The sequence below is a fragment of the Leopardus geoffroyi genome, chromosome C1 (assembly GCF_018350155.1).
Source record: "Leopardus geoffroyi isolate Oge1 chromosome C1, O.geoffroyi_Oge1_pat1.0, whole genome shotgun sequence".
Lineage (NCBI taxonomy): Eukaryota > Metazoa > Chordata > Mammalia > Carnivora > Felidae > Leopardus > Leopardus geoffroyi.
The window spans coordinates 11,172,418-11,197,765 of NC_059328.1; the positions used below are offsets into that span (position 1 = coordinate 11,172,418).

The following is a 25,348-nucleotide window of genomic DNA, read 5'->3' on the forward strand; positions in this document are numbered from 1 at the left end:
GGGTGGGTGGATGGGTAGGTGGATGGGTGGGTGGGTGGGTGGATGGATGAAGGATGGATGGATGGATGGATGGGTAGTTGGGTGGGTAGCTGGCTGGATAGATGGATGAAGGATGGCTGGGTGGCTGGCTGGATGAATGGATGAAGGATGGATAGATGGATGGATGGATGGATGGATGGATGGATAGGTGGATGGGTAGTTGGTTGGGTGGGTGGATGAAGGATGGATGGATGGATGGATGGATGAGTGGATGGGTAGTTGGGTGGGTGGGTGGGTGGGTGGATGGATGGATGGATGGATGGGTGGGTGGGTTGATGGATGAAGGATGGATGGATGGATGGATGGATGGGTAGTTGGGTGGGTGGCTGGCTGGATAGATGGATGAAGGATGGCTGGGTGGCTGGCTGGATGAATGGATGAAGGATGGATGGATGGATGGATGGATAGATAGGTGGATGGGTAGTTGGTTGGGTGGGTGGGTGGGTGGATGAAGGATGGATGGATGGATGGATGGATGGTTGGGTAGTTGGGTGGGTGGCTGGCTGGATAGATGGATGAAGTATGGATGGATGGATGGGTGGATGGATGGATGGATGGATGGGTGGGTAGGTGGATGGGTGGTTGGGTGGGTGGGTGGATGGATGGATGGATGAAGGATGGATGGATGGGTGGGTAGTTGGGTGGGTGGGTGGATGGATGGGTGATATGTATTTCATGCTTCGCAACCTTATCATGTAAAGGAAGGTTTTGCTTAGTTCTATGCTCATCAAACATCCCTGCCCCATATTCCAGTGATAGGTCTCTGCTTAAATGCCACTTCCTCCAGGAAGCCCTCTGTCACTCACCCCCACCAAACATAGCCAAGGGCTCCTCCTCTCCCTGGGGTCCCTCATCCCCTGAACTCCATCCAGCCTAGCACTTCTCACATAGCTATGCTACTATTGACTATTTAATTGTCCGCCTTCCCCACAAGGTCCCCGATACAGATCTTGCCTGCTGTTGACTCCCCAGCATTCGCACAGTGCCCGGCACATAGGGAACTTAATGAATATCGCTTGAACAAATGTATAAACTGGGGTACCAGAGGTTAGCTTAAAATAAATGTGAAATTTCATTGTCATCCCATGGGTTAGCCCATGTGAGTTTGCATTTTCATCCGTAAAAATACGTGTGAGTTTGCATTTTCATCCGTAACGTATCCTTATTTTGACCTGAGAGTAATGTTTTCTCCAAGAAAGGTTGAGTAAAATCCACATCTCGTGAAAAACCCTGTAGCTCTATATGCCTCATGGCTCATAGCCAAGGCAGGTTCACCCAGTGGCTGAAAGAACAGGTTCCAGACCCAGGCTGCCCGGCTTCAAAGCCAGCCTCCTTCACTTACAAGTTTCACGATCGTCGGCAAATTGCTGTGTGTCTGTTTCCTTGTGTGTAAAATGGGACAAGGAGAGTCTCCGGCTCGTGGGACTCTACGTGAAACAGAAGGGTTAACACATAAAAGTGTTAGAAACGGCAGACAGGGAGTACATGTCCCCAGTGAATGCCACAGCAGGTGTCCCACGGACCTAGTATGGGAAACAAGGGTGGACAGGTGCCTACTGTCCTGACCACGACTTTTGAAGTCCCCTGAAACTAAATTCTCTAGAAACCTGCTGGCAGGAGACTTGAAGGCCTGGGGGTTTCGGTTACCTGTAAACACAGAGTTCCTTTTCCCGTTCTGCCAGTGGCTACAAAGGTCACTCGTGGCTTCCGGAACCTCATGCTGCCAGCCGTCCTGCTGTCCAGTGACTCATCTTCTCTGCCCTAGGACCTCTCAAGAGAAACACCGAGTCCAGCTGCACAAGGAAAAGGAACAGAAGCCCAAGAACATGACCCAGATGTGTGACATCTCAGTGCAGATGGAACCCGTCCACACTGACATTTTCTCGAGCAGTCAGGAGGTGAGTGCCGTCCTGTCGCAGACGGCCAGCAGGACGTGCTACACGGGAGCCCAGTGGTGGCTGTCTTCGCTTCTGATAATATTTTCATTCCGAGTTCCAAATGTAGGCACTTGCTTCTGTGAAACGTTCAAAGTGAAAAGCGGCCGTCCGGCCCTCCAACCCCCCCCAACCCCCCAGTCACTGGAGGTCACCGCTGCCAGTCGCATGCTATTCGTCACGTTGTGTCCTCAGCCCTTTGCCTCACAGAGACTGCCCTACCCTCCAGACAGGCGTGGTCGTGCGGTGCTCGAAGGCCAGGCTCACATCCAGGCTGCCCGGGGTTTCATCCCTGAGTGGGACTCCTTCACTCGGAAATGCTGACCCCAGGGAGGTTACATGTGCCGTCCCCCTTGTCTGGGAAGCAGGAGTTATGACAGCCACCACCCCACGGGGTCATAAAGAAACAAATTTGATTTATGCACATAAGCACACACAACCTATACATACATGTCTATATAATCTGCTTGCAGAATGATGGTATTAAGCCATATGTATATATTCATTCTGCAACTTGTTTTTTTCCCCACCAAACACAATATAAAGGCCACCTTCTCTAGTAAGTGTTTAAAAACCTGCTTCGTTCTTTTAAACGAGGGCATAGAATTCCACAGTGTCCCTTTTATCCAGCCCTGTCCCCTGTTGGTGGACATTTATACGTTATTTCTACTTTCACACGTTGCTATAGTTGATGTCCTTGTAGGTATGTATGCAGAACAGATTCCCGGATGTGAAAGTGCTGGGTCTGGAGGGCGTCCTGAACCATGCTGGGTAGGGGCCAAACTGCTCTCCCAGAGAGCCACACCACTGACGCTCCAGGCCTGTCTCTCGGTGACTTCTCTGGGGGTGCCTGCCTGGGAGCCCCGGCTGCACAGCCCCCCGCCGGCCCAGGAGGGCGCGTGTCTTTGAGTGAGAGCAGCCCATGCCACGCGGCCCCCGCAGGTGGCACTCACATTCTGCCCCCGTGGCGGGGGCCGTGGTGCCTCCCACAGTCCGTGGAAGGCTGACCACAGGCTGCAGTGGTTCCTCGAGGCCTCGGGTTTCCTGGAGTCCGGGGGGACATCCTTTTCCCCTTTGCTTTAGGAAACTAGAGAACAGGGCGCTCCGGCAATGGGCTTTGGATTTTCGCTCGGAAACAGGGCCAAATGTGTCAGCTTGCCTCCCTGCTTCCTCAAAGATGCCATCCCCCTGCCAAACAGCAGTGAGCCAGGACCGCACGCAGCTCAAACGAAAGGGCTCGGCGGCCCAGCCAGCTGTCCTTGTCACCGTCGCTGTGCAGCGCACTTTAACAGAAGTTGAAAGCCCTCGGGGCAGCCTCGGTGGGGCGGGAGCGGGTCTCACTCCTGTCTGACCCGTTGGAATCCCAGGCTCTTAGTGCGGGACGCAGCCCATATTCGTTCGCTTTTCCAGCACCTACTGAACGTCTGCTGTGTGCCAGGCCCAGCGCTGGGCACAGAGGAAGGCGCACAGGGTTCCTGTTCGCACCAGACCCCCTCAGGCTCTGCACGAGTTTGCCAGAATGGGTTGCTGACCTGATGCCGAAATTAGTAATTTCTCTTATGTGGGGGGATTCACGGAAGAGGATGGGCGGGGCGGGGGCAGGGAGGCTGCAAGATAAAAGGGAAAAAGTATTTGTTCCTCCTCAGAATGGCTTTCCAAACTCGGGCTACTTCCTGCTTTCTAAGCCAGAGTGGGTCAGAGGGCGTAAGAGTTGTATGAGAAAGAATCTTCATCTTCTCTAAATAAACAAATTCCCAGAAGAGCCATGAGTAAGGGTCACATCAGGCTCAGACATACTCTTCAGACAGAATAAAGGCTGTCACCCAGCCTCGCTGCTGTGGCTGCCCCAACCCCCAGGTCAGTAGCCCCTGCTCTCCTCTCTGCACCCCTGCACGTGTGCACATACATATCACTCACACACACACACACACACCACACGACATTTCAGGTGTTTACTCCTGGGCCGACCTACACCCTCAAATACAGCAAGGCTAGTATAGAACCAACCTAGGAAGAGTGGACCAGCCCTGCAGTCTATAAGGAGGCTAAGGACAGTATCCAGGTCAAGTGAGGTCCTACTAAGTGCAGACGGGTGGAGCACCCCCTTCTTTTTTGCTGGTGAGCCTGGTCCCCGCCAGAAAGCCAGGACAGGCTCCTTCCTACTCCTGTTTCTGACCTTGGTCCATTCAGTCTCCGTAACTATTGCGCGTCTACTAAGCTGGGGCACACCACTGGAGACGGGACTTTGTTCGCACGGAGCCCGTGTGACACGCGGGGGCTTCAGGGGGGTCCCGGAACCTCCAGAAACTGTATGCAAATGTCGTGTATATGTGACTTCCTCTGAAAGATGGAACCTCGGACTCTTCCGAATCTGAAAGGTAGATATGACCCTTCAAAGATAGAGAAGACCAAGGGGCGCCTGGGTGGCTCAGTCGCTTGAGTGTCTGACTTCGGCTCAGGTCATGATCTCAACAGTTTGTGAGTTCGAGCCCTGTGTCCGGCTCTGTGCTGACAGCTCGGAGCCCGGAGCCTGATTTGGACTCTGTGTCTCCCCCTCTCTCTTCCCCTCCCCTGCTTATGCTTTCTGTCTTTCTCTTGCTCTCTCTCTCAAAAACGAATAAACGTTTAAAAAAAATTTTTTTAAAGATAGAGAAGACCTCTCCTTGTCTATGCCCTTCATCAGCCCTACTCTAGCTCTGTGCCTGGTGGCTAGCATATTGGGTGGTGCGAATATGGAACATTCCCCTCATCGCAGAGACCTCTGTTGGACAGTAGAGGCTCCGGAAGTCTCAGAGAAAGGTTTTCCTCTCTCCAGACCAACCATGAGCCTGTCAAACTCCCCCCCAGCAAATATTGGACAAGCATCCTTATTACCTGTCAAGAAGAAAATATCATGTGTTCTCATCCAAAAAATGCCCCTCCTGCAGCAGAATGTGATGGGACTATTCTGAAACAAGATCCAAAATGACAACAAATAGAAACCCAGGCTTAGCAGAATATTAGAATAAAATATAAAATGTGGGGAGGGAACAGAGAGAGGGGTTTTATTTATAGATATGCTAAGTAGGTAAGAAAGTTGAAAATCTTCCTAGATGTGACTTTATATTTGAAATGAAAATTTTAAATCGCTTCTGTGCCAAAGCCCCTTATAGTAGCTTCCAAGGTACTAAGTGACAGGGTCCCTGCTAGCCACGAATTGTACGTGTTTCTTGGAATATGAGGGAGAAATTCTGACCCCTAATAACGCTGCTATCTGAACCATTCTGGCCGCAGGAATCCTTCAGTGATCTAGGGGCCAAGTGCAAAGGGTCCCGACATGAGGAAGTCATTCAGCGTCAGAAAAAAGCCTTGTCTGAACTGCGTGCACGAATTAAGGAGCTGGAGAAGGAGTCCTCAGCAAGTAAGTTCCCTCCCTGCTGGTCTCCCTCTCCCAGCTCACAGTCCCGAGCCCCAGACTCTAGGGATCACTCTGGGCGCCGACAATCGGCCAGGACCACTGTCTCCTATCCCCATCACCTCATAACCGAAAGGACGTAGTGATACAAGGAAAGATGGCAGGCATGGTCTCAGAGTCAAGGGCAAGGCTTGGTATTTAAATAAATAGGATTTCGTGGAAAAGTCACTACATTGTCCTCCTTTTTCTCATTTCGCTGTGGCCCGGCGGGAACTTGGCCATAGACTAACACTGCAAGGATCGGCCTTGGGGAACCTCCTAGAACACCCTGTTTAGAGGGGATAGCATTACTCAAGACACTGCTGGGGGAAGCGCTGAGCTAGGACCCAGAGGCCAGGGTTCAAGTTCCGTCCTTGCTCCTGTAGCTGAAAGTTCACCCTCTGTGCCTTGGCACTGACACCTGCGAGGCCGCAGCCTCCTCCTAGCTGTGTGACCTGGGACAAGCCACCTACCTGTCTAGGCCTATTTCTCACCTGCCAAGGGAGGGGGCTGGAGATCAGCACCGGCCTATGGTAAGGGTCCCGTAAAGAGCAGCTGTGATCGTTACGTGCAATAACGTCTTCCCGACCCTTTCTTTTGACTCTCACTTACTTGTTTTATAGATCATAAGGACCACCCGAATGAATCATTTCTAGACTTAAAGGCTGTCAGAATGGAAACAAATGTCCAGAAGACATCGGACGCAAAACCTGACGTGCCAGCTTTCTCAAGAATAGAGATCAGAGCGGTAACCAAAGAAAGTTTGTCCCCGCGGTGACTGAGACGTGGAGTGCGTGGGCCTGAGGGCAGACACCAGCCGTGCGCTCTGGCACAGCCGTGAGCGTCAGAGGTTCAGGGCCGGCCCTCCCTGGCGGGCCAGCATCTGTGCCGACCCCTCGGTGGCTTTGCCATAGCGGTGACCCCGTGTCTGAACAGAGAGGTTGCTTTCCGTTTGTGGCCAGCGTGGTAAACGCTTGCACTGACACTGGGCCAGGGTACTCGCTGGCGGGTCCTCCTTTTCACGTTATGTGTTCTGTCCCGCAGAAAATAACTCAACAGGCTAATTCTTAACATTACGCCGTGAGTTTGCCTCAAGTGTGCTTTTCGTGGCGAACTGAAGAACACGAACGTGTAAAGGGTAGCAGGAGGGCTGATTAAGAGGCACAGGTTCTAGAATCAGAGGGGCCCGTGTCAGAATCCCAGCCCTGCAAGCCATGTGGCCTTGGGCGGGCTCAGCCTTTCTGGGACTCCCTTCCCCAGCTGGGAAATGACGAAGATTTAGAGGTGGCGGTGGTGAGTGCTTAGCCCCGCCACCTAGCTCAGAGCGAACACTTAATAAATTGTAGCTGTGGATGACAGTTTCGAGGTATTTAAATAGCGTCACTCAAGAAAACCCCCCTTCCTTAAGGGAAATAGTTTTATTTGCTAGGATTTTCAGAAGTGATTCGATTGTTATGGTGAAGGTGCCCTGTACCCTAAATGGATGTCTGGTGGGTGTCTGACACGTGATGGTGGACAGCTCAGGTCGGCGTCACTCACGGGATCCCCTGGGCTCAGCTTGCTGCCACAGCTGGATCTAAATTTTTCTTTTTTTAACGTTTATCATTTTTGAGAGAGAGACAGAGACAGGGACAGGGACAGAGAGCAAGCAGGGGAGGGGCAGAGAGAGAGAGACACACACACACACACACACACACACACACACACAGAATCGGAAGCAAGCTCCAGGCTCTGAGCTGCCAGCACAGAGCCCGACGCGGGGCTCGAACTCACAGACGGCGAGATCATGACCTGAGCCGAAGTCGGCCGCTCAACCGACTGAGCCACCCGGGCGCCCCGCCACAGCTGGATCTAAACCACGCACAGGCTTTTAGAAGAAATAACAGGGTGCCTGGTGGTTTAGTTGGCTGAGCATCTGACTCTTGACCTTGGCTCAGGTCTTGATCTCAGGGTCGTGAATAAAAACCCCACATTGGGCTCCGTGCTGGGCACGAAGTCTACTTAAAAAAAAAGAAGAAAGAAAGAAAAGAAAGAACAAAATCATCCTATCTGTACCAATATTCCCCTGCGCAATTTTTCTAGACACTCGCTAGGAATGTGACTCTTCAAAAATGTGTTGGCTTTCTGGATAAACCCCCACTGTCTGAGGTTGGAAGGGGAGGGACAGTCTCCAGGAAAAGGCAGACTCAGCTAAGAACATATCCTAACCTGCTTCCAAGATTTACTTTCGCCTTAGCCCTGACCCTCTCCAACCACCAACACCGCAGAGCAGGAACCGCCCCCCCACACACACACCCTCTCAGAAGACCCCAATCCTCCAAGCTTGGCAATAATAAAAATTAAAAGAAGGAGCTGGAGGAAGGCTGGCTGACATCAGTGAAGTGCCTCCTGGGTGCTGGGCACTGAGCTAAACTCTCATTTGTCAATCACCCCTCCCAGCGGCCTTGTGTTGGAGTTACTATCATGCCCGTTTCACAGACAGGAAAAGTCAAGACTTCGGGCGATCAGGTACGTCACCCAAGGTCACAGCATAATGAATGACAGAGCCAGGACTGTGTCTGTGGCAGCCCGTCCCTAGCCCTCTGCTAGTCTGCAGACAAGGACCAGGGGACTGCGTGATTGAACCTTGTAGACCAGACTCTGCCTTAGGTGACCCTCCATCGGGGAAGAAGGGAACCGGAAGAGGGGTGCAGAGGACAGCGCCCAGAGCCGGGCACGCTCAGGGACGCTTCACACTCTCTTGCAGCACGTGTGCCCCGTTTGACTGTCATCAAGTCCCCTCTTTTACGCTCCTCGCTATAGACGTGGAGACAAAGAGTCCATGCTTTTCTATCCCAGTCACTTTCTGAGCTTTCCGTTTTTGTAGCTGGGCTTCCTTTTAATCTCAGGCGTTTACAGTATCGTGCCAGCAAATGCTGCGGGCCAAGAGATGCTCACGGCGAGCACTTAACCCAATCTGCTTTGGGGGGAGATTTATGACAGTTATTTGTGGTCCGTTAGGCTCCCCGATCTGGCCGGTGGCTTTTCCGTGCGGTCCGTAGGGACTTTCAGCAGCCAGCCGGCTGATAGGGTCTTAGGGCACAGCTGCAAACACCCTTCAGCACTGTTTCTAAACAGCGTGGGTCTAAAGTGATGGCCGCCCACCAGGTTCCAGCACTGGGGGAGGGTTTGGCCAAATCGGGTGAGGGTATCGTCTCTGCTGCCTGAAAAGGAGACTTCTTTAATAAAAGGAGTCTCACTGATTCAACAAGCATGCCCACCAGGTGCCATTCTGTGCCAGGTGCCATGCTGGGCACGAGAAATGGAACAGCGAGCAAAAGCAAGGAAGCTCGTCATCTAGACCGGGGTTTCCCGACCGGAACACGACTGGTATTCTGGGCCGGGTAATTCTTTGAGGCAGAGGCCGTTCTACGTACCGTGGGGTGTTTAGCAGCATCCGTGCCCTCGACCCCCTGCGTGCCATTAGTACCCCCCATCTCTAGTTGCGACGGCTAAAAACGTGTCCAGGCATCGTCAAAGGTCCTGGGGCACGCGGGAGAGGGTGGGCAAAACCCCCTCGGTTGAGAACCACTGGTCCAGAGGGAAGACGGCCAGTAACCAGAGAACAAGGCAAGTGATGTGTCATTTCAAAGAGAGTCACAGTTGACAGAAGACTCGGACTGGATGGTCAGGAACCGACATGCAAATCCACTCTCTCAGAATCATTCTTCGGGAACCACAGGGTGTTACCTCCAGGATGTAGAAGTTCACGATGGAATGCCGAGAGAGAGTTTTTACTTCTTGTTTTCTTTTTTTTTTTTCCCACAGCCTCAGAACAGCCCTGTCAACTCAGCCGTCCCGGACATCAAGTCAGGGAAGATGGATGTGGTTGAGGCTTTAGATCTCAGTGAAAAGTTGGTAGGTGCATCCAGCGTGGTCCCCCCCCCCCACCCCGTCCAAACGTGGGTCCCCTGCAGTCACTGTTAACCACCGGATAGGGTAACTAAACACGAGCCTCGCGTGCGTATTTAGTTGTTATAAAAGCTCTGTAGGACCCATCTACTGTCCCAGCGCGGCTCAGACTTTGCAATTCCTTGAAAAACTGGGTAGTTAGCATGAATGTTTATGTCTGTTGTCACTCTTCCCCCTGGTTCTCAAGAAGGCATAGCGTAAATGGATACGGAGGAAATGAAAGTCGCACTAACAGCCCCGTTGTATTCCCTTCCAAGCACGGGCTTGTTCTCTGCAATTGCAGAAACTGGACAAAACAAAATTAGACGCTTGCCTCCTCAAAGTGGCCTCCAGCGGTCTCGCGCCAGGCCTCTTAACTGCCAAACGCTTTCCTCGTAGTACATGGACATGAGCAAAACACTCGGGAGCCTGATGAACATCAAGGACATGTCAGGTCACATATCCATGAAGTACCTCTCCCCCAAAGAGAGAGAGAGAGTCAACCAGCTCCGACAAAGGGACCTCGATCTGGTGTTCGAGAAGATCACCCAACTCAAGAGCCGGCTGGAGAGAAAAGAGGAGCTTTTGAGAGGCTACGAGAAAGACATAGAACAGCTCAGGTACCGCCCGTGTCCCCGCAGAAAGGGCCAGGTGTCCGTTCTCGCGGCTGAACCTCGGGCAGCGGCAGACGCAGGTCCGGGACAGGCAGAGGCCTCGGGGGAGGGGGCCTGGGGCCTGACAGAAGCGAGTCTGTCTGCGAGAAAGCAGCGGCCGAGGGGGTCGGGGTTCATCCTGCCCTCTCTGGCCACGAGCGAGAGGCGCCTCGTACGAATTCTGACTCAGGGTTCGCCTTGTGTGCTTTCCAAGGCCCCGCCCTGTTTCAGCGGCCACCGCTCCCCTACCCTCTCTAGCACGTAGGCAGCTGATGAGGTATCTGTCCTGCCCCCTGCACCCCAAATCTGCTGGCGACGAAGCCACTGAGTTAGCCGCCCAGGGAAGTATTCTGAGACATCGGTGGCCAAGGAGAAAGATGCGGGAGAAAGAGACCGTGTCTCTCCCGTCCGCTCAGGCAGAGCAAAGTATCCGTGCAGACGTACCAGTCACAGGTGGCCAAGCTGGAGGACGACATCTACAAAGAGGCTGAAGAGAAGGCCCTGTTGAAGGAGGCCCTGCAGCGCGTGGAGCTCCAGCTGTACCAGGAGAAGAGGTTCAACAGGGCCATCAGGCAGCAGAAGGTGAGAGGGCCTGGCGGGGAGCGCAAGCTCTGAGGCCGCCCCCTGGCTCCCTTTGGAAATGGCAAAGTGAGCGCCCGGGGTGGCCCGTGGGGCGTCAGACACACCCGGGTTTACACCCTGGCTCTGCCACTTGCTGTGTGACCTCAGGTGGGTTCCTTAACCTCTCTGAAACTCCTCATGTAGCTTATCCGTGTCTTCCTAACCAGTGGCTGTTGTTTGTATTTTTATGGTTCTCCCAGGTGGTAGGGATACATAGATGAAAAAGCTCCCTGTGAATAAAGATGTGGGTTCACTACTCGGAGTGCTCAGCACATAGTTGACATAGGAAATATTGGATGGATGGATGGATGAATGGATGGGGACAGATGGATGCATGTCCTTGAAGAACATAATCCTTTAGAGCATAACAGGTAAAGCGCTGACTGCTGGCTGATTTAATGATTTAAAGTCTCTGTCTGGGGCACCTGAGTGGCTCAGTACGTTAAGTGTCTGACTTTGGCTCAGGGCAAAGGTTCCTAGGTTCGAGCCCTGCGTCGGGCTCTGGGCTGACAGCTCAGAGCCTGGAGCCTACTTCAGATTCTGTGTCTCCCTCTCTCTCTGCCCCTCCCCCACTCGCACTCTTTCTCTCTCGAAATGAATAAACATTAAAAAGTAAATAAAAAAATAGAGTCTCTGTCTGAAGGGCGCTCAGGCTGTGTCATCCAGAGGCAGGCGCTCGGCCAGCCCGGAACGTCCCAGGGGTGTCTTCCAAGGGATGACACCTTTGCACTGAGTTGCAAAGGCGAGCTGGACTCTGCCCACCACAGGCACGGGCGGGGGGCGTGCGTTCCGGGCTGCGGGAACCCGGAGGAAGGGCAGGAGGACGAGAGCTCTGGCTCCTGGCAGGAACTTGGCGGTAGCATTGCCTTGAGAAACCAAGATCTGAGACTCAGGCTGGCGATCCAGCCAAAAGCAGCCACCTCCTCCCTCAACCTGTCCTCTCCTCTGTCACGCGGCACAGGAGTCAGCTAGTCCTGGGTTCAGATCCCCCCACTCACTCACTGCGTGGCCTCGTGCCAATCCCTTCCCCTCTCTGCGCCTCGCTTCCTCACCAGTGAACAGGAACTGACCGCCCCTGCCCTGCAGGGCTGTTGTGGGCACAGTGCCGGCACCCTCACCATCCAGGCTCTCACGGTGTGAACTCACAGGCCGTGTGGCTTCAGACGGCAAGGGACACGTGTGCTCCCTCTAGAGCGGGTAGCCCAGGGCCTGGCACACGGCGGTAGATGCCACTCTCCTCCGTGTGGCCAGCTGCCTGCACGTGGGGTCACTGGGGCAAGCTCTGCCTCAGACCCGTGAGAGTTGCAGCTGACGGTGAGGCGCGCATGACCCACAGCCAAACAGGTGCTTCGGAAGCTCCCGGCAGACCTGTGCCTGCCTTGTGGTCGGCAGAGGGGCTCTCTTTTTTTTTTTTAATTTTTTTTTAATGCTTGTTTATTTTTGAGAGAGAGAGAGAGAGACAAAGCATGAGTGGAAGAGGGGCAGAGAGAGACGGAGACACAGCATCTGAAGCAGGCTCCAGGCTCCGAGCTGTCCGCCCAGAGCCCGACGCGGGGCTCGAATTCACGAACCGTGAGATCGTGACCTGAGCCGAAGTCGGACGCTCCACCGACTGAGTCACCCAGGCGCCCCCCCCCCCCCCCCGCTTTTTAAAACTCTGGCAGAGGTGTTCTCTTGTCTTCTCTGCAGTTTTCACCCGTAGCCATTCACTCCTGCATTCATTTCCAAACCAGACTCTCCCTTCTTCTTAACCCTTGCCTAAACTAAAATAGGACAAACAAGGAAAATTATCATAACCATCTCGTGACCATCTCCAGGCACCGGGCTCCACCCAGGCTTTGCAGCCCTGATCGGGGTGACTCATGCCTTCGTAGCTCTGCCTGGTTGGTATGATGAGTCCCGTTTTACAGATGAGGAAACTGAGCCTCCGAAAGTTAAGAGACTTGCCCAAGCTCACACAGTAGCAGCTGGTAAGCAGAGCCTAGACCTGGCGCCAGATCTCTGACTCTAGTTTCCGAGCTGTCTGCTGGGCTCTCCCCGTTCTTCTTGTAATTGTTAGTCTGCCTGACTCAGGGCTGTGTATTTATGCATGCATGCTTGCACGTGTGCGTGTATGTGAGTGTGTATAATAAGTGTGTGTGTGCTGTAATGTGTGTTTCTGTGTGTATATTTGTGTGTGTGTGTGCGCGCGCGCGCGCGTTGCCTGCAGGAGCTCTAAGGAGGCCAAGCCATAGAAGGCTATAGAAGGGTGCCCTCCTCCCCAACCAGGAGGCCCTGGTCAGACAAGTTACTCGCAGAAGCCTGCCCTCCAACCTGCAAACCTCCCAGACCACAGGTTCCCTGGCTTATAGCGCTAGAAATGAATCCAGCCATCGTGCGCAGAAGGAGCCCTGGATGAGGGGTTTCTAGAGTCCACAGTCTTGAATTAAACATCACAGGCCTCAGGCAAAGGACGATTTCCTTTCACACCAGGCAACCAGGGAGAGCTGGGCCAGTGACAGAGCTCTGACTTTTCCTTTGATGTGCCCGCCAGAGAGCTCACCCCTCCCTAAGGTGCCCCCCCCAGGACTTGGCAGGCTAGCCCCCAAAGCTGAGACACCAGACCACAGAATGGGGCAGCAGAGGGCCCAAAAAAAGGCCATTGTCATGGGGCTGGCTAAAAATGTAAGAAAACCTGAGGATTTACATAATCAGGCTTTACATGCATTATTCATGAGCTGCCTCATTCATACACAATGCAGGGGCCATGCCAGCCTGTTGGGCACTAGACATCCTTCTGTGGAGAAGGAGCTGAAGTGGCCAAGTCAAACCTGCATCTGTATCCCCAGAAGAGCCGGGGCTGAGAACTTTCAAATTCATGGAACTCACAATTTAGGGAAAGATTACGAAAAGCAGAGCCACAATCACAGCGATGCCGGTGGCATTATTTCCTGGGCACGTACCGAGGGACAGGCATCTGCTCCACGCGACACATGCTTCATCCCTCCCATCAGCCCCGCGAGGGATGCTGGCGAGTGGCCGCCCATTCAGAGCGGCTGACAGAGGGCAGCGTCACCTGGCTGCCCGGCAGCAGAAACGGGACACCACCCCCGCCCCAGGCCTGCTGCCCTCCCCAGCCCGAGTTCACTTCTCCCCACCCGTTGCTCTGTGCGCCTCCTTTTCCAGGAGGTCTCCGCTCATCCCAGGGCTAGGGTTGGCATGCAAGGTGTATTATTAGCATGTCAGAACTTCCCATTTATCAGGAGGAAAAACAACCACCAACGTAGATTTTAGGGTTTTGCTGCATTCTAAAGGGAACTTCAGGATCTGTCTTGGCCTCAGTTCCCTCCAAGGAACATATTCATCATTGAAATGATTGTTGTTTTAAGTTTGACACCTAGCATCTTCACAAGGAGCCTTCGTGGTTTCGGTCTCACGTATAAAATTTCCCCCATCCGTAGAGAACGGGGTGGCTGAGGCACTAGACCGGCAGAACCATCACCCTCCTCAAAAAGGAAAAACAAAAAGCAGGAAGTAGTTTTTAGTGTTAACGTTCAAACATCTGTTCGCCAAAGCAGAACTTTCTGGAATCAAAAGTGACACTTCCACACTCATACCTTTGGCTGTGGCAATGAGACTTGATATAAAAATACTGGGGAAAACCTCAGTGCTGGGCACTCACAGGGAACCTCGCGGTCATCAGCTCCGGACCCTGGAAGGCCCCCGGTCTGGAGCTCTGGCCCTGTGACAGAGGGACAATGACAGCCGTGCAGGCTGCGCTCGGTCTCATCCGCTTCCCACACCACCGTATAAGGCAGCTGTGTCTCTCGGAGTTCAGAGGCGGACTTTGGAGCCAAACGACTAGAGTCGAAGCCCCACCCCTGGCCCTGAGTGACCCCGAGCCACTGGTTTATGCCACCGCGTCTCAGATTCCTCAACACGAGCACCCAAAGATGATTAACAACGGGGCCCGGGGAGGGTTAAATGCCATAAAGCCTGCAGTGCCGGGCGCACAGCAAGCACGATTACGGGGCCTGGGCGGGGGGAGAAAAGGCAGCTCGTGGACGGGTGGGGCGAAGCCGGCAGGTCCTTGAGAGAGCTTCCTGCCGGCTGACGCTGTCGCCAAACCCCGGGACGCGATCCCGGGGCTCCGGGAGCCAGCAGCTGTTTTGTGAAGGTCCCCTTTAGAGTTGGTGAATACAACCAGGGCTCCGGCCAAGAAGAGCTCAGATACTTTTTGTGAATGGGCGAAGGCTGGAATTTTCAATGGGAGAATTTCAAATGCACAGAAGTAGCCATCGGGGCAGCACGCACTCCCCTTCCTGGCCCTTTATTAGGGCTCCTAGCTTCAGGAAGGCTCCGGGGCGCTGGCTGCTTCTGGCTGGGGAAGCCCCTCAGGTCTCTAGCCAATCAAATCCTGGCCAAGGGGCGTGGCCACAGCGTTGCCGGGTGGGGTCAGTGGGGCTAGACCACCGCCCCCCCCCTCCACACACACACACACACACACACACACACACACACACACACACACACACGAGCACCTTCCCTCTGCTTAATTAGCTCAGATCGCTCATCTTTCAGATGAGAATAGAGGTGGCTCGTAACCCAATGCGTCCAATTCAAGGAGAGTGTGGATACAAGACCCTTAGCACACAGGACTGCTCCATACGACCTTCTGTACCGTCATCCATGGCCTCACTACCCTACTCAAATCGCAATTTTCCGAAATTTTTCTCGAGCCCAAGCATTCTCAAGATCCAGGTTTAAAAAAAAAATTTTTTTTTTAAATGCAGGATCCCTCAGTTGGGTGCTTTTGACCGAGGAGTAGAAATCGGTAGATGGTGTACAGGATAAGAATGGGAGGGTAGGGGGTGGGGACCGTACCCTCCAGCCCACGAAAGGATGAGAATGTGAAGTGTGGTTTGTGCGGTGCGGCGCGTGGTTAGAAGATGAAGCCCTTCCTGCCCGCATCTTCTGCCCACCAGTGAGCCCCAGGGTCCCCCAGAAACTTCAGAGGTGCGTCCCAGAGTGGAACAGGTTCGGACACACTAAACGTTCTCTTGCTCACCTGATATTTTCACTCAGGAACGTTTAGAGGATCTCGAACAGAGAAGCGCAAAAGAACGAACCTCTTGCAACTGTTCCTTCAAAGAGAGAGAGAGAGAGGCAGGTCTGGAGAGGTTTTCTGATCTTGTAGCCAGACACAAAGCAGACACGGTGTTTTCAAGGGGTGTACAAGCCACCATGTGCTGTGCTGGAAACATCCACACACCTCCACTGCCTTCCCTTCCCCCGCCCCAGCCCCTGCCCCTCCCTTGCCTGCAGTCTGAGCAGATGACCTAAGAGACAGGCAAGCAACGAACCTATTATCTGGAGGTAAGGCGCAGGGCAGGCGCAGGTGTGGTTTTGGCTGAGCAACCATTCTAGGCACTAAGTGATTTGGGGACTGGGAGGCAAGGTCATAAGAAAAGGAGAAGAGAGGAGTGGGGAGCCCCAGACCCCCTGCCCTAAGAGTAAAATAAATGGGTGAAAGAAGCCAAGAGTGAGGAGGAGAGTGCCAACTCTCACGCCCTTCTTACCTGTCAAGGGGGAGCCACACGTGACTGGGCTCTCTGGCAGCCCATGGGAACTGGAAAACCCAGAGTTCATGGCGTCCGTGAGCTAATGATGGATGCAGTGGATCTCAGTGCTCTTAGAACAAGATGGCACGACTTTCCCCTAGAGAGGACGCCGTGTGATCTAACGAACAATATCCCTACGAAGAGCAGCTCAGCGTTGGCTGGGCCACGCCTGAGGGCCAGGTCTGAGGACAGCTCTTGAGACAGACTGATGTCATTACAGCCCAGCGAGTTCAGGAAAGTTCAGGAAAAGCCGGTGTGCAGGAGGGCCCAAGATCTGCCCTTCAGCACTCAGCTGTCCACCGATTGCATTTAATCCGAGGAAGATGTTTTGGAGCAGTGCTCAGACTGGGGTTCCCTGGAGCCCTTGGGTGCCATGGAAAAGTGTGACCATCAACATCCCCAGCCCACACACGCACAGGCACACACATACATATGCCTGGTTTCCCCCAGAAAAGTTCTCCCTTATTTGTTTTATATGCCAAGTTCCTCATGGGATTTTGCTTGAAGCATTCTGCTGGGTAAAAAAAAAACCAAAAACCAAAAACCAAAAAAAAAACAAGGAGGTTGCTGGCTTAAAACCACTGCTTTACAGTTATCTGGGAATTTGGTTGGTGACTATCTGCTAAGCTTAGCGCCTCTCAGCTGAGTCTGTGATGCATGTTGAGGGGCTGCAGGCTCAAGGCCTCCTCCATGAAAAATGTCCAGAGAGCAACTCAGTTAAATGCAGGACCCTAAGCCTCCTTAGACAGTTGCCGTAAGGATGGGGTTAGCACCCTTCTGCGGATACGAAAGAGACTTGCACGTACCCATGCCCTATCCCAAAGATGGCCCCACTCCCTTCCTCCGCGAGTTTTGTGAACACCCAACAGAGTTGCCAGATCGAAGGGAAAGCAAAACCCAACAGGATGCCCAGTTAAACTTCAACTGCAGAAAAACAACAAAGAGTCACTTAGTAGAAGTATGTCCCAAATATTGCATGAGGCACACTTATACCTATATATATCTATCTTTTCATGCGGATATTCAAATTTAACTGGGCGTTCTGTATTTCATCTGGCAACCCTGCCAACAAATATTTACTAGAACCAACTGGAAGCCGAGGGGGCAGGCTCTGAAGCGGATGTCGCAAAATGGCAGCCCACAGAGGCGTTCCATTCAGCTCAAGGGCTTCCTTTTTTTAAGTAACCTCTCCAAATAGGTCACTCTCACGAAACACTCTGGATGTCCAGCTTCTCTGGGCAACTGGGAAGAAAGATCTGGTGGTACCAGGCCCACGAGCCTGCGTTTTGCAGGCCCCTTAGAAAGGCGCCGGGCTCGTGGGTTTGTCGCCACCCCCCACCCGGCTCACTTCACCCACTTTTTTTACCTCCCCGGCCCCCTGAAGGCTTCTGGCTGGCACCTCCCCAGGAGATGCTCGGGGCTCTCTGAGAAACACCGCCTTCCCGATATCCCCGCACGGTCCCCCGCTGGAGTGTCAGTCGGCGAGGGAGGACCCCCGCTCTCTCTCACCGTTGCGTCCCCAGCGCCTGGGAGATGCTCTTCCTTCGGCGAACTGTCCCTGAGGTCTCGAGGACACCAGGGTCAGCAAGTTAGCCAATCCCAGGGGAAGGGCAAGCTGCAGCAGTGATGCTGGCTCCCAAGGAGCTCGCAGTCCCTGCCGGAGAGGTTAGTTTGCCGCTGTGGCTTTCGTCATGCCCGGGCTGTTGGGATGCCAAGGTAGAAGCCCATGTCCGTTGAGCCTCTTCTGTCGATCAGGGGGGCTCCGCTTCCACCCAAAGCAGATTTATCCTCCAAGAGAACCGCAGGGTTCCCCCAAAGGCCCCTTGCTGGACAAGCCTCCACCTCTCAGATTCCTCTGGAATCCGGAACAGAGATCCATCCCTACGGAGCTCGGCAGGACAGGGTAGCATGGCCCGGAGGCCATGCCCCCTTCTGCACGTGCGCATCCCCACCCCACCCCCATCCCTAGGAAAGCCCGACATTTCATCCAAACGGGTGGCATCTGAAAGTTAAGAAAAACCATTTTTCTTTGGCGCAAAAGGGAGAGAAGCGCGTGAGCTAAATTGTGTCAATATTCTTTCTGTATTAAAAAGACGAATGTTTGTAGAGACAGTGAAGAACCAGATGCAAAACTCAGGTTTCCAGGTGAGCCAGAAGGAAAAGGAGAACAATAGGACGTCAGCGGAAAAGCCAGTTGACAAAAATACCAGCACATGTGTTGTGTATCGAGCATTTAGTACGTGCCAGGCACAGAGCTAAGCGCTCAGTGTGCATCATCCCATTTAATCTTTACAACAAACCCACAGGGCAGCTCTCGTTTCTGTCCTCCGTCATCAGACGAGTTGTCTGAAAGTCAGAGACGTTAAGCTATTTGTCCGGAGCCACACAGCTGGATAAGAGGTGCGGCTCATTGTAGATCTGACACCCAGACGAGCACTGCTTCCCCGGCTTTAGGTAATAAACCTCCCGATAAGAAAGCAGATACACTTCGGGTGACTTTTCTCTTGAATTTCGAGGAAACACCTCTAGAATACTCTTTTTTTTTTTTTTTTTAAGAGTTGAGAATCGAGACTATGAAATCTTAAACATGTTGAAACGCTGCCATTCACAATTCAGCCCTGGAACTGGAGCTGACCCAACCACATTCCCACTCTGCAGAAAATAGAGGTGAGCTCTCAGGAAGCTTGAAAGCTAACCACACTGTGGTTGAATAAGAAACAGGAACCATATTCGCTTTTGAGACAAGGTCACAATAATTCCAAGACAACAAAATTAGCGTTAGAAAAACCAAAGCTATCCTAGGTAAGGGACATTTTTGGAAGATGGAACCCTCTTCTCAACCAACACCCTTATTCTAAGGCTGGAAGGTGGTTACTACCCAGAGCAGGATGTTACCGGGATAGAGTGTCCTGAGGGCTCCCCCAGCTTTGCCAGCCTGCCAAGTGGGCACAAGTGGGAGACTGGTCACTTATTCATCCATATATATATATATATATATATATATATATATATATATATATATATACATATATACACACACACACACACACACATATATATATATATATATATATATATATATATACACACACACGCAGGGTTGAGCCAGGAGTAGTGTGTCCCGAGTTCATTTCCAGCTGGGTGTCGCTATCTAAATGCCCAGCTTCTATCCCTGCCCGTTCGTTCCAAAGGTGATGCATGTGGTTCCCAGATGTCTAAGCCCTAATGCATGGCGCTCGCCAGTGGTCCCTGTTCAAGGAGGGCACTGCGTGATTTCCCAGCCCTTCCTCCCACGTGCCTCAGCGTCCTCCTTTTCCCAGGTCGGCCCTCTGCCCTCTGCTCCCCGCCAACCTCATCAGGCCAGGGCACGGGTGCTCGGGAACCATCCAGGGCCGGCAATCTTACTGAAAATCCAATAAAAAGGGATGTAAAGGAAAGGTGGCTTGGGGGAGGGTCTTGACATTCGCTGTCTGTTTTCATTGTCGCTGGGCATTCCGACCAAGACTTCCTATGTAGGTTCTTGTAGGGAAGCTAGCTCTTCTCACCCTGAAATGATTTTGGATGCGGTCTCAGAGCACATTTAAGGCCCCTGTCAGCCACTGGCACAGGCCTCAGGAGGTGGTTTTTATACCTCCCGGGTGAAGAGAGCTCCACAGATGGGCCTAGCAGCCCCTTCCTTTAAAATCCACCCGGAATCTTCTCTCAGTCCCTGAGGAAGACAGGATGGCTATTCTGGCCCCTATTTGACAGATGGGGAAACCGAGGGTCATAGAGTAAGTGGCCGAGCTGAAACCTGACCACCCACCGGCCCCCTTCCCAACCCCCCCTCCTACCCAAGGGCATGCGTCCTCACGGTTGGAGTCCAAAACTTGCAGGAAATAGGGCTGGAATCTGAAGCCTGTTGGAAAGAAACCTTCAAGCTACGATCCCACGTACAGTATGCAGAAATGTGCCAGAGGGAGATTCTTGGGGGGCAACTAGTGGGAACCTGCTCAGAAATGGGGAGGGGGCTTTTACAGGGATACGGGAGTGCGTGCGTCAGAAAAACCAAGGGCTGAGAGGAGGTCTGGCCTCAAAAGGGAACTGGTAAGCCTCAGGTCCCAGGCATCATCTCCCTACCGCACCCCTTCTCTGCGTCTCCCTGTACCTGCTCATCGCCACTTTCTCCAGTCATATGTGATGGGAAGAGATGACCTCACCATTGCCCCCTCCCTGGCCCCAGCTTAAAGGACCGACTCAGAAAGCAAGTAGCATCTCAGAGCCGATACCCCCAAATCCTGGGCGTGAGCATCTGAAAAGCACAGCCCGTGTCAAGCATCCAATCAACTGTGACCAGGGACAGCGTCGCACGAGGTGTCGGGGAGGAGGGGCAGCGCTCAGAAAAGACCTAGACAGACCCCTCCAACATCAGAGACGTAAGACACAGGCACTTAGGTGACAGCTTCCCGGGAGACAGAGATTCCATCACAATGAATGTGCCCGTCATAAGAAGCTCGTGGTTTCAAAACCACAAAACTGTAAGAAAGGGGGAAATGTTATTTGGATATCTGGAAGCGTGCACAACAAAACACTGTGATGCTTACCTTCGGGTAGTGTGATCATGGTGAATCGTTTTAGCTTCTTTTTTCTTTCAAGTTTATTTTTGAATGAGAGAGGGCAGAGGAGGGGCAGAGAGATAGGGGGACAGAGAATTTCAAGCGGGCTCTGCACTGACAGCAGAGAGCCAGACGCGGGGCTCGAACTCACAAACTATGAGATCATGACCTGAGCCAAAGTCGGATGCATAACCGACTGAGCCACCCAGGTGCCCCTCACTTTAGTTTCTTTTTATGTATCTCTTTCTCTCCCTCCCTCCCTCTCTCCCTCTCTCTCTCTATAATTATTAGTATATATATATATATATATATATATATATATATATATATACACATATATAATAGTATATATATAATAGTATATTAGTATAGTATATAGTATAGTATATATCATATAATATATATATATTATATATAGTAATAGTATAGTAATAGTATATATAGTATATATATAGTATATATAATAATATATAATATTAATAAATATAATATATATAAATATGATTTATATATATTATGATTTTTTACAGCAAACATTTTTCTTTCAGTAAAAAAAAAAAAAAATCATTTGAGTGGAACATTTTGAGACCTTGCCCCAATTACAGAATCTGTGCATGTGTTTCTCTTGTCATTGAAGGTTGGAGCCAGAAAAGCCACCCAAAAGATGGACCAAGAAAGGGAGACACCGCAGGGAGAAACATCCAGCAAACCCAGCCAGAGCCTTCTGTTTTCCAAGCCCGGTAGCAGGAACTAGAAATGCCATCCCATCGGGCCTTGCGTGATGCTTTGTGAGTCCCGTATGTGACCCTTCTGTGTCAAAATACTAAGATGCTTTTATAGGACTTTAAAGGTTGTTACCCCAGTATGTTGCTTCCTAGACTGATATTTGCGCGATGCTGTATTTTGGAAGGTGCAGGGAGAGGGGTTCTGTTTGAAATTACTTACACGGGTATACACCCTCAGGCGTATGAAAAATGTAAGTTTGAAGCAGACTCCTAGGCCCGGCGGACACAGCTCTGGGGTTCCACCTTTGAGTCGTGAGGTACCCACACATCCACCTCCGCAGAGCTCCAAGAAACCCACAGCTGGCAAAACGCAAGACCGGTACTGGGGCCACAGGACAGAATGGCAGCCTCAGATCTAAGGCTGTCTGTGGTACAGCACATTCATATTGAGTTTATTATAATAAAATGGGCGTGCCCAGTTGTCTTACCACGCCTGTAATAACGTGGCACTCTTCTCACCTAATCCCCCCCCCAAACTCTGGGAGGTAAATTGTATCGTGATCCCCATTTTACAGATGCAGAAGGCCCAGAGAGGTTAAAGTGCCTGTCTAGATTCACAAGTGGGGCCTGGACCCCGGTTTGTTTTTCAGGAGCCAGTCACCCAGGACAGACCAAGCACAGGCGCCCAAGGGCACACACTGCCCAGGGGGACACACCCCTTTTTCGCAGGGTTTGGAGAAACCCTCATTTTTCTTGCTCCCGTGTTCTGCCCTCTCTCCGTCCATATGTCCGCTTGCTGCCTTTCTGGTGTGGCCGGGACAGCCAAACAAAATGGGAGGAAGAGCCAGAAGTCACGAATGCCATTTCTTTTTTTTTTTTATTATTATTATTATTTTTAAGAAGCCACAATAAAATATTTTGATATTTTAAAGCCAAATGGATTCTTTATACCGATTAAAACCGGAAGGAGATAGGGTATGTTCTTTGTGTGATATTCCACTGAAAGCACATCTTACGCAGGGCTGGGAGCTAAAGACAGTGAGAAAGGTATACCTGACCTTAAAAATACTCCCGAAGATCCTGGAAATTTTCCATAAAGAACATGGTATGACTTATACTGTACCACATCCCCAAAGTCCAAAACAAGTTTTTCTCTAGCACCAGAAAAGATCACTTAGGCAGGCAGCCGTTCAAGTAGCTGGATCATGTCTGGAAGCCAAATGGTGTGGGAAAAGATGTTTTTGTTGGTTGCACATGTGTATTTGAATTTGCCTAAGGTAAACGCAATGTATGACTTCGCTGTATTTTACGCCTTCTGAGGACACGTTAATTTTTACCCTATCACATTACAGCCCACGAAGGCAATCTCTTCTCTCCACTCCTCGAACTAGATACACCATTTTGAGGATGTCTCCCTGAAAACGCACCACCACCCCCTCCACCAATCAGATTTGCCCTACCTAATGCGGTTCTTTTGGCCACACCCTATTGGCTGAGCAGTACCTCCCCAACCCAGGCCAGACCAATCAGCTTTCTCTTCTAACTGAAGCTGGGCTAATGCTATCTTTGCCATTGGTGCTTGAAAGATGGCCACTGGGATGCCACGCAGATCGTTCCTTAACGGCACTGGAGCTGACAGTCGATGCAGTTCCAGGGCTGGAGTGGCCATTTCCCCACTCGTGCTCGGAGAAACAAAAACCAGCCTTCAGAAGGAGAAGGGTGGGGTAGATACACAACAAGAAAGACAAGAAACCAGGACTCCCAGAGAGACAGTGACGAGGACACCACAAGCCCCCTCGTCATCGCCTTCCTCTACCGTATGGGCTGAAGCCTGAACGCCTTGATTGCACAGCCTCCCTTGCAACTAGAGCTGGCCACGTTGTTCAGTTCTGGCCAATGACCTGTGAGCCAAGGCCCGTGGGGAGGACTTACCTTCTGTAATAAAAGGCAAGTCTCCACTAGGAAAGAGTATTTTGCCCTCTGTCCCTTTGCCTTGTCTCCTTTTTCATCCCTGGAGCTCGGGCTTGGAGCTGGAGCGGCCGTCTTGGGCAACGTCAGGCAACAGGCAAGAGGCCGGCGCTCACCTCCAAGGACAGAGGAGTGAAGGACAAGGAAGGCCTGGCAAGTGCCTGGCGGCCACCCTGAACTCCACACCGTGCCTGCATTGCCTCCCTCTGTACCTGTTGCTGTGTCACACAAACCCCTGTTTGAGCCACCGCAGGCAGGCGCACCCGTTTGTGCCATGGAACAAACCGCTCAAAACTTAGTGATGGAAAATGACAAAGATTTATTATTTCTCGTGGGTCCGTGTGTCGAGCCATGATTCCACGGCACTTGTACTGATCTGGGCTGGCTTGGCTGCAGTTGGATGGTTTAGGGTGACCCCACTTCCATGCCTGGGCGCTGGTAGGCAAGTCGGGTTAAGGGGGTGGCTCCCATACAGGGGCAGTTTTGCACCCCTCCCCCCAGGGAACACTAGGGCAACATCTGGACACAGTTTGGGTTGTCACGACTGGAGGGGTGTGGCACTACCATCACCTAGAGGGTAGAGGCCAAGGATGCTGCTGAACGTCCCAGAGTGCACAGAACGGCCTCCCCACAGCAAAAACTCACTTGATCCAAGGTGTCAGTAGTACCAAGAATGAGAAATTCTGGCCTAGAGAGGCCTCAGCCGGAACAAACCAAACGTTTGGTTCCGTTTGTCATGGCCCCTCATCACTGAGCAGGCTAGACCAGGCCTTTTCACAGGGCGGTGGGCACGCGTTCCCAGAGCAGCAGGAGAGAGCAAGCCCCAAAGCACAAATGCTTATCAAGTGTCTGTGCCTAGTGTTGGTTAGCATCCCATCAAACAAAAGCAAATCCCACGGCCAGAGTCATTTTGGGAGGGACTCCAAATTTTTACAGTCTGCCCACATTCGGTTTTCTGTTATTTGAAGCTGAAGGCATTCCAAGGACACAGATTGATTACCTTGATTGCTGACGACTGTCTGGTTCCCAGTTTTTTTCTTGGGGAAGGCCAATTTCAATGCCTGCCCTTGGGTTCCACTAGGACCCTTTGTATCACTTAAGATTCTTTGGTTGCCAACAACAGAAACCTCCTGTAGCTCACTCCCGCAGAAAGGGAGTTTACTCAAAGAAAATGAGGAAGCTTAAGAATCAAAGGACAAACAAAGCAGAAGAGCCAGGGTGGTCAGGAGCCGGCTTTTCTTCCCCCATGGATGCCCGCCTTTCCCTTCAGCTGGTTTGACTTTCTGTTATTTGTAATTAACATCTCCTTTACCGAGACGCTGCCTCCACTGGTGGCTGGGAGAAGCTGCCTGCAGCCTCTCCCCCGGGTTAGAGGGTACCTGCGGTCCCCAAAGCCTCCCAATCTTCTGGTCCCCCAAGAAGCTGAGGCAAACAACTTCCTTCCACCCTCGCCAATGGTGGCCTGTTTGGATTCTTGGATTCGTGACTTCACAGATAAGATGCCCTTCTCTAGCAGCTTTTGGCAAAGCCACCCATGCCTGCTGCTGTGAAAACCAGAGTCATGAGTGTCTGCAGAAAAAAATAGCTTCCAGATCTGCATTCCAAAGCGTGCTCCTGGTAAGTTGGAATGGTTTCCAGTTTTTCTGGGTCTTAGGAATGAAACTAACGAGGAGAGGAAACCCAAACCCGCTAATGCTAACGTACATATCCCCCTGTTTCGTGCTGAGGCCTCCTGACACAGGAGGTGGGGCGCCCAGGGAGGGCAGACCGTTTCGGCACATCAAACCTGCACTCGTTTCCATCAAGATGTGCCATTTGCGTCCGTGTGCTCGGTGTCCCAAGCTATTTGG

General features: G+C 52.1%; 1 protein-coding gene across 15 annotated transcripts in view; it reads left to right on the forward strand.

Annotated features, from left to right (window-relative positions):
* Positions 1-21,670, forward strand: part of FHAD1 (forkhead associated phosphopeptide binding domain 1) — a 121,367-nt gene extending 99,697 nt beyond the window's left edge. For 13 of the 15 annotated variants that reach the window (XM_045475731.1, XM_045475735.1, XM_045475729.1 and 10 more), the window contains 7 exons: positions 1,805-1,937; positions 5,247-5,373; positions 6,030-6,154; positions 9,214-9,303; positions 9,736-9,956; positions 10,406-10,571; positions 21,443-21,670. In XM_045475731.1, the coding sequence (XP_045331687.1) occupies positions 1,805-1,937; positions 5,247-5,373; positions 6,030-6,154; positions 9,214-9,303; positions 9,736-9,956; positions 10,406-10,571; positions 21,443-21,559 (979 nt within the window). In that variant the 3' untranslated portion in view covers positions 21,560-21,670. The other 2 variants (XM_045475739.1, XM_045475738.1) reach the window with 2 other exon arrangements.
* Positions 21,671-25,348: the final 3,678 nt, after the last annotated feature.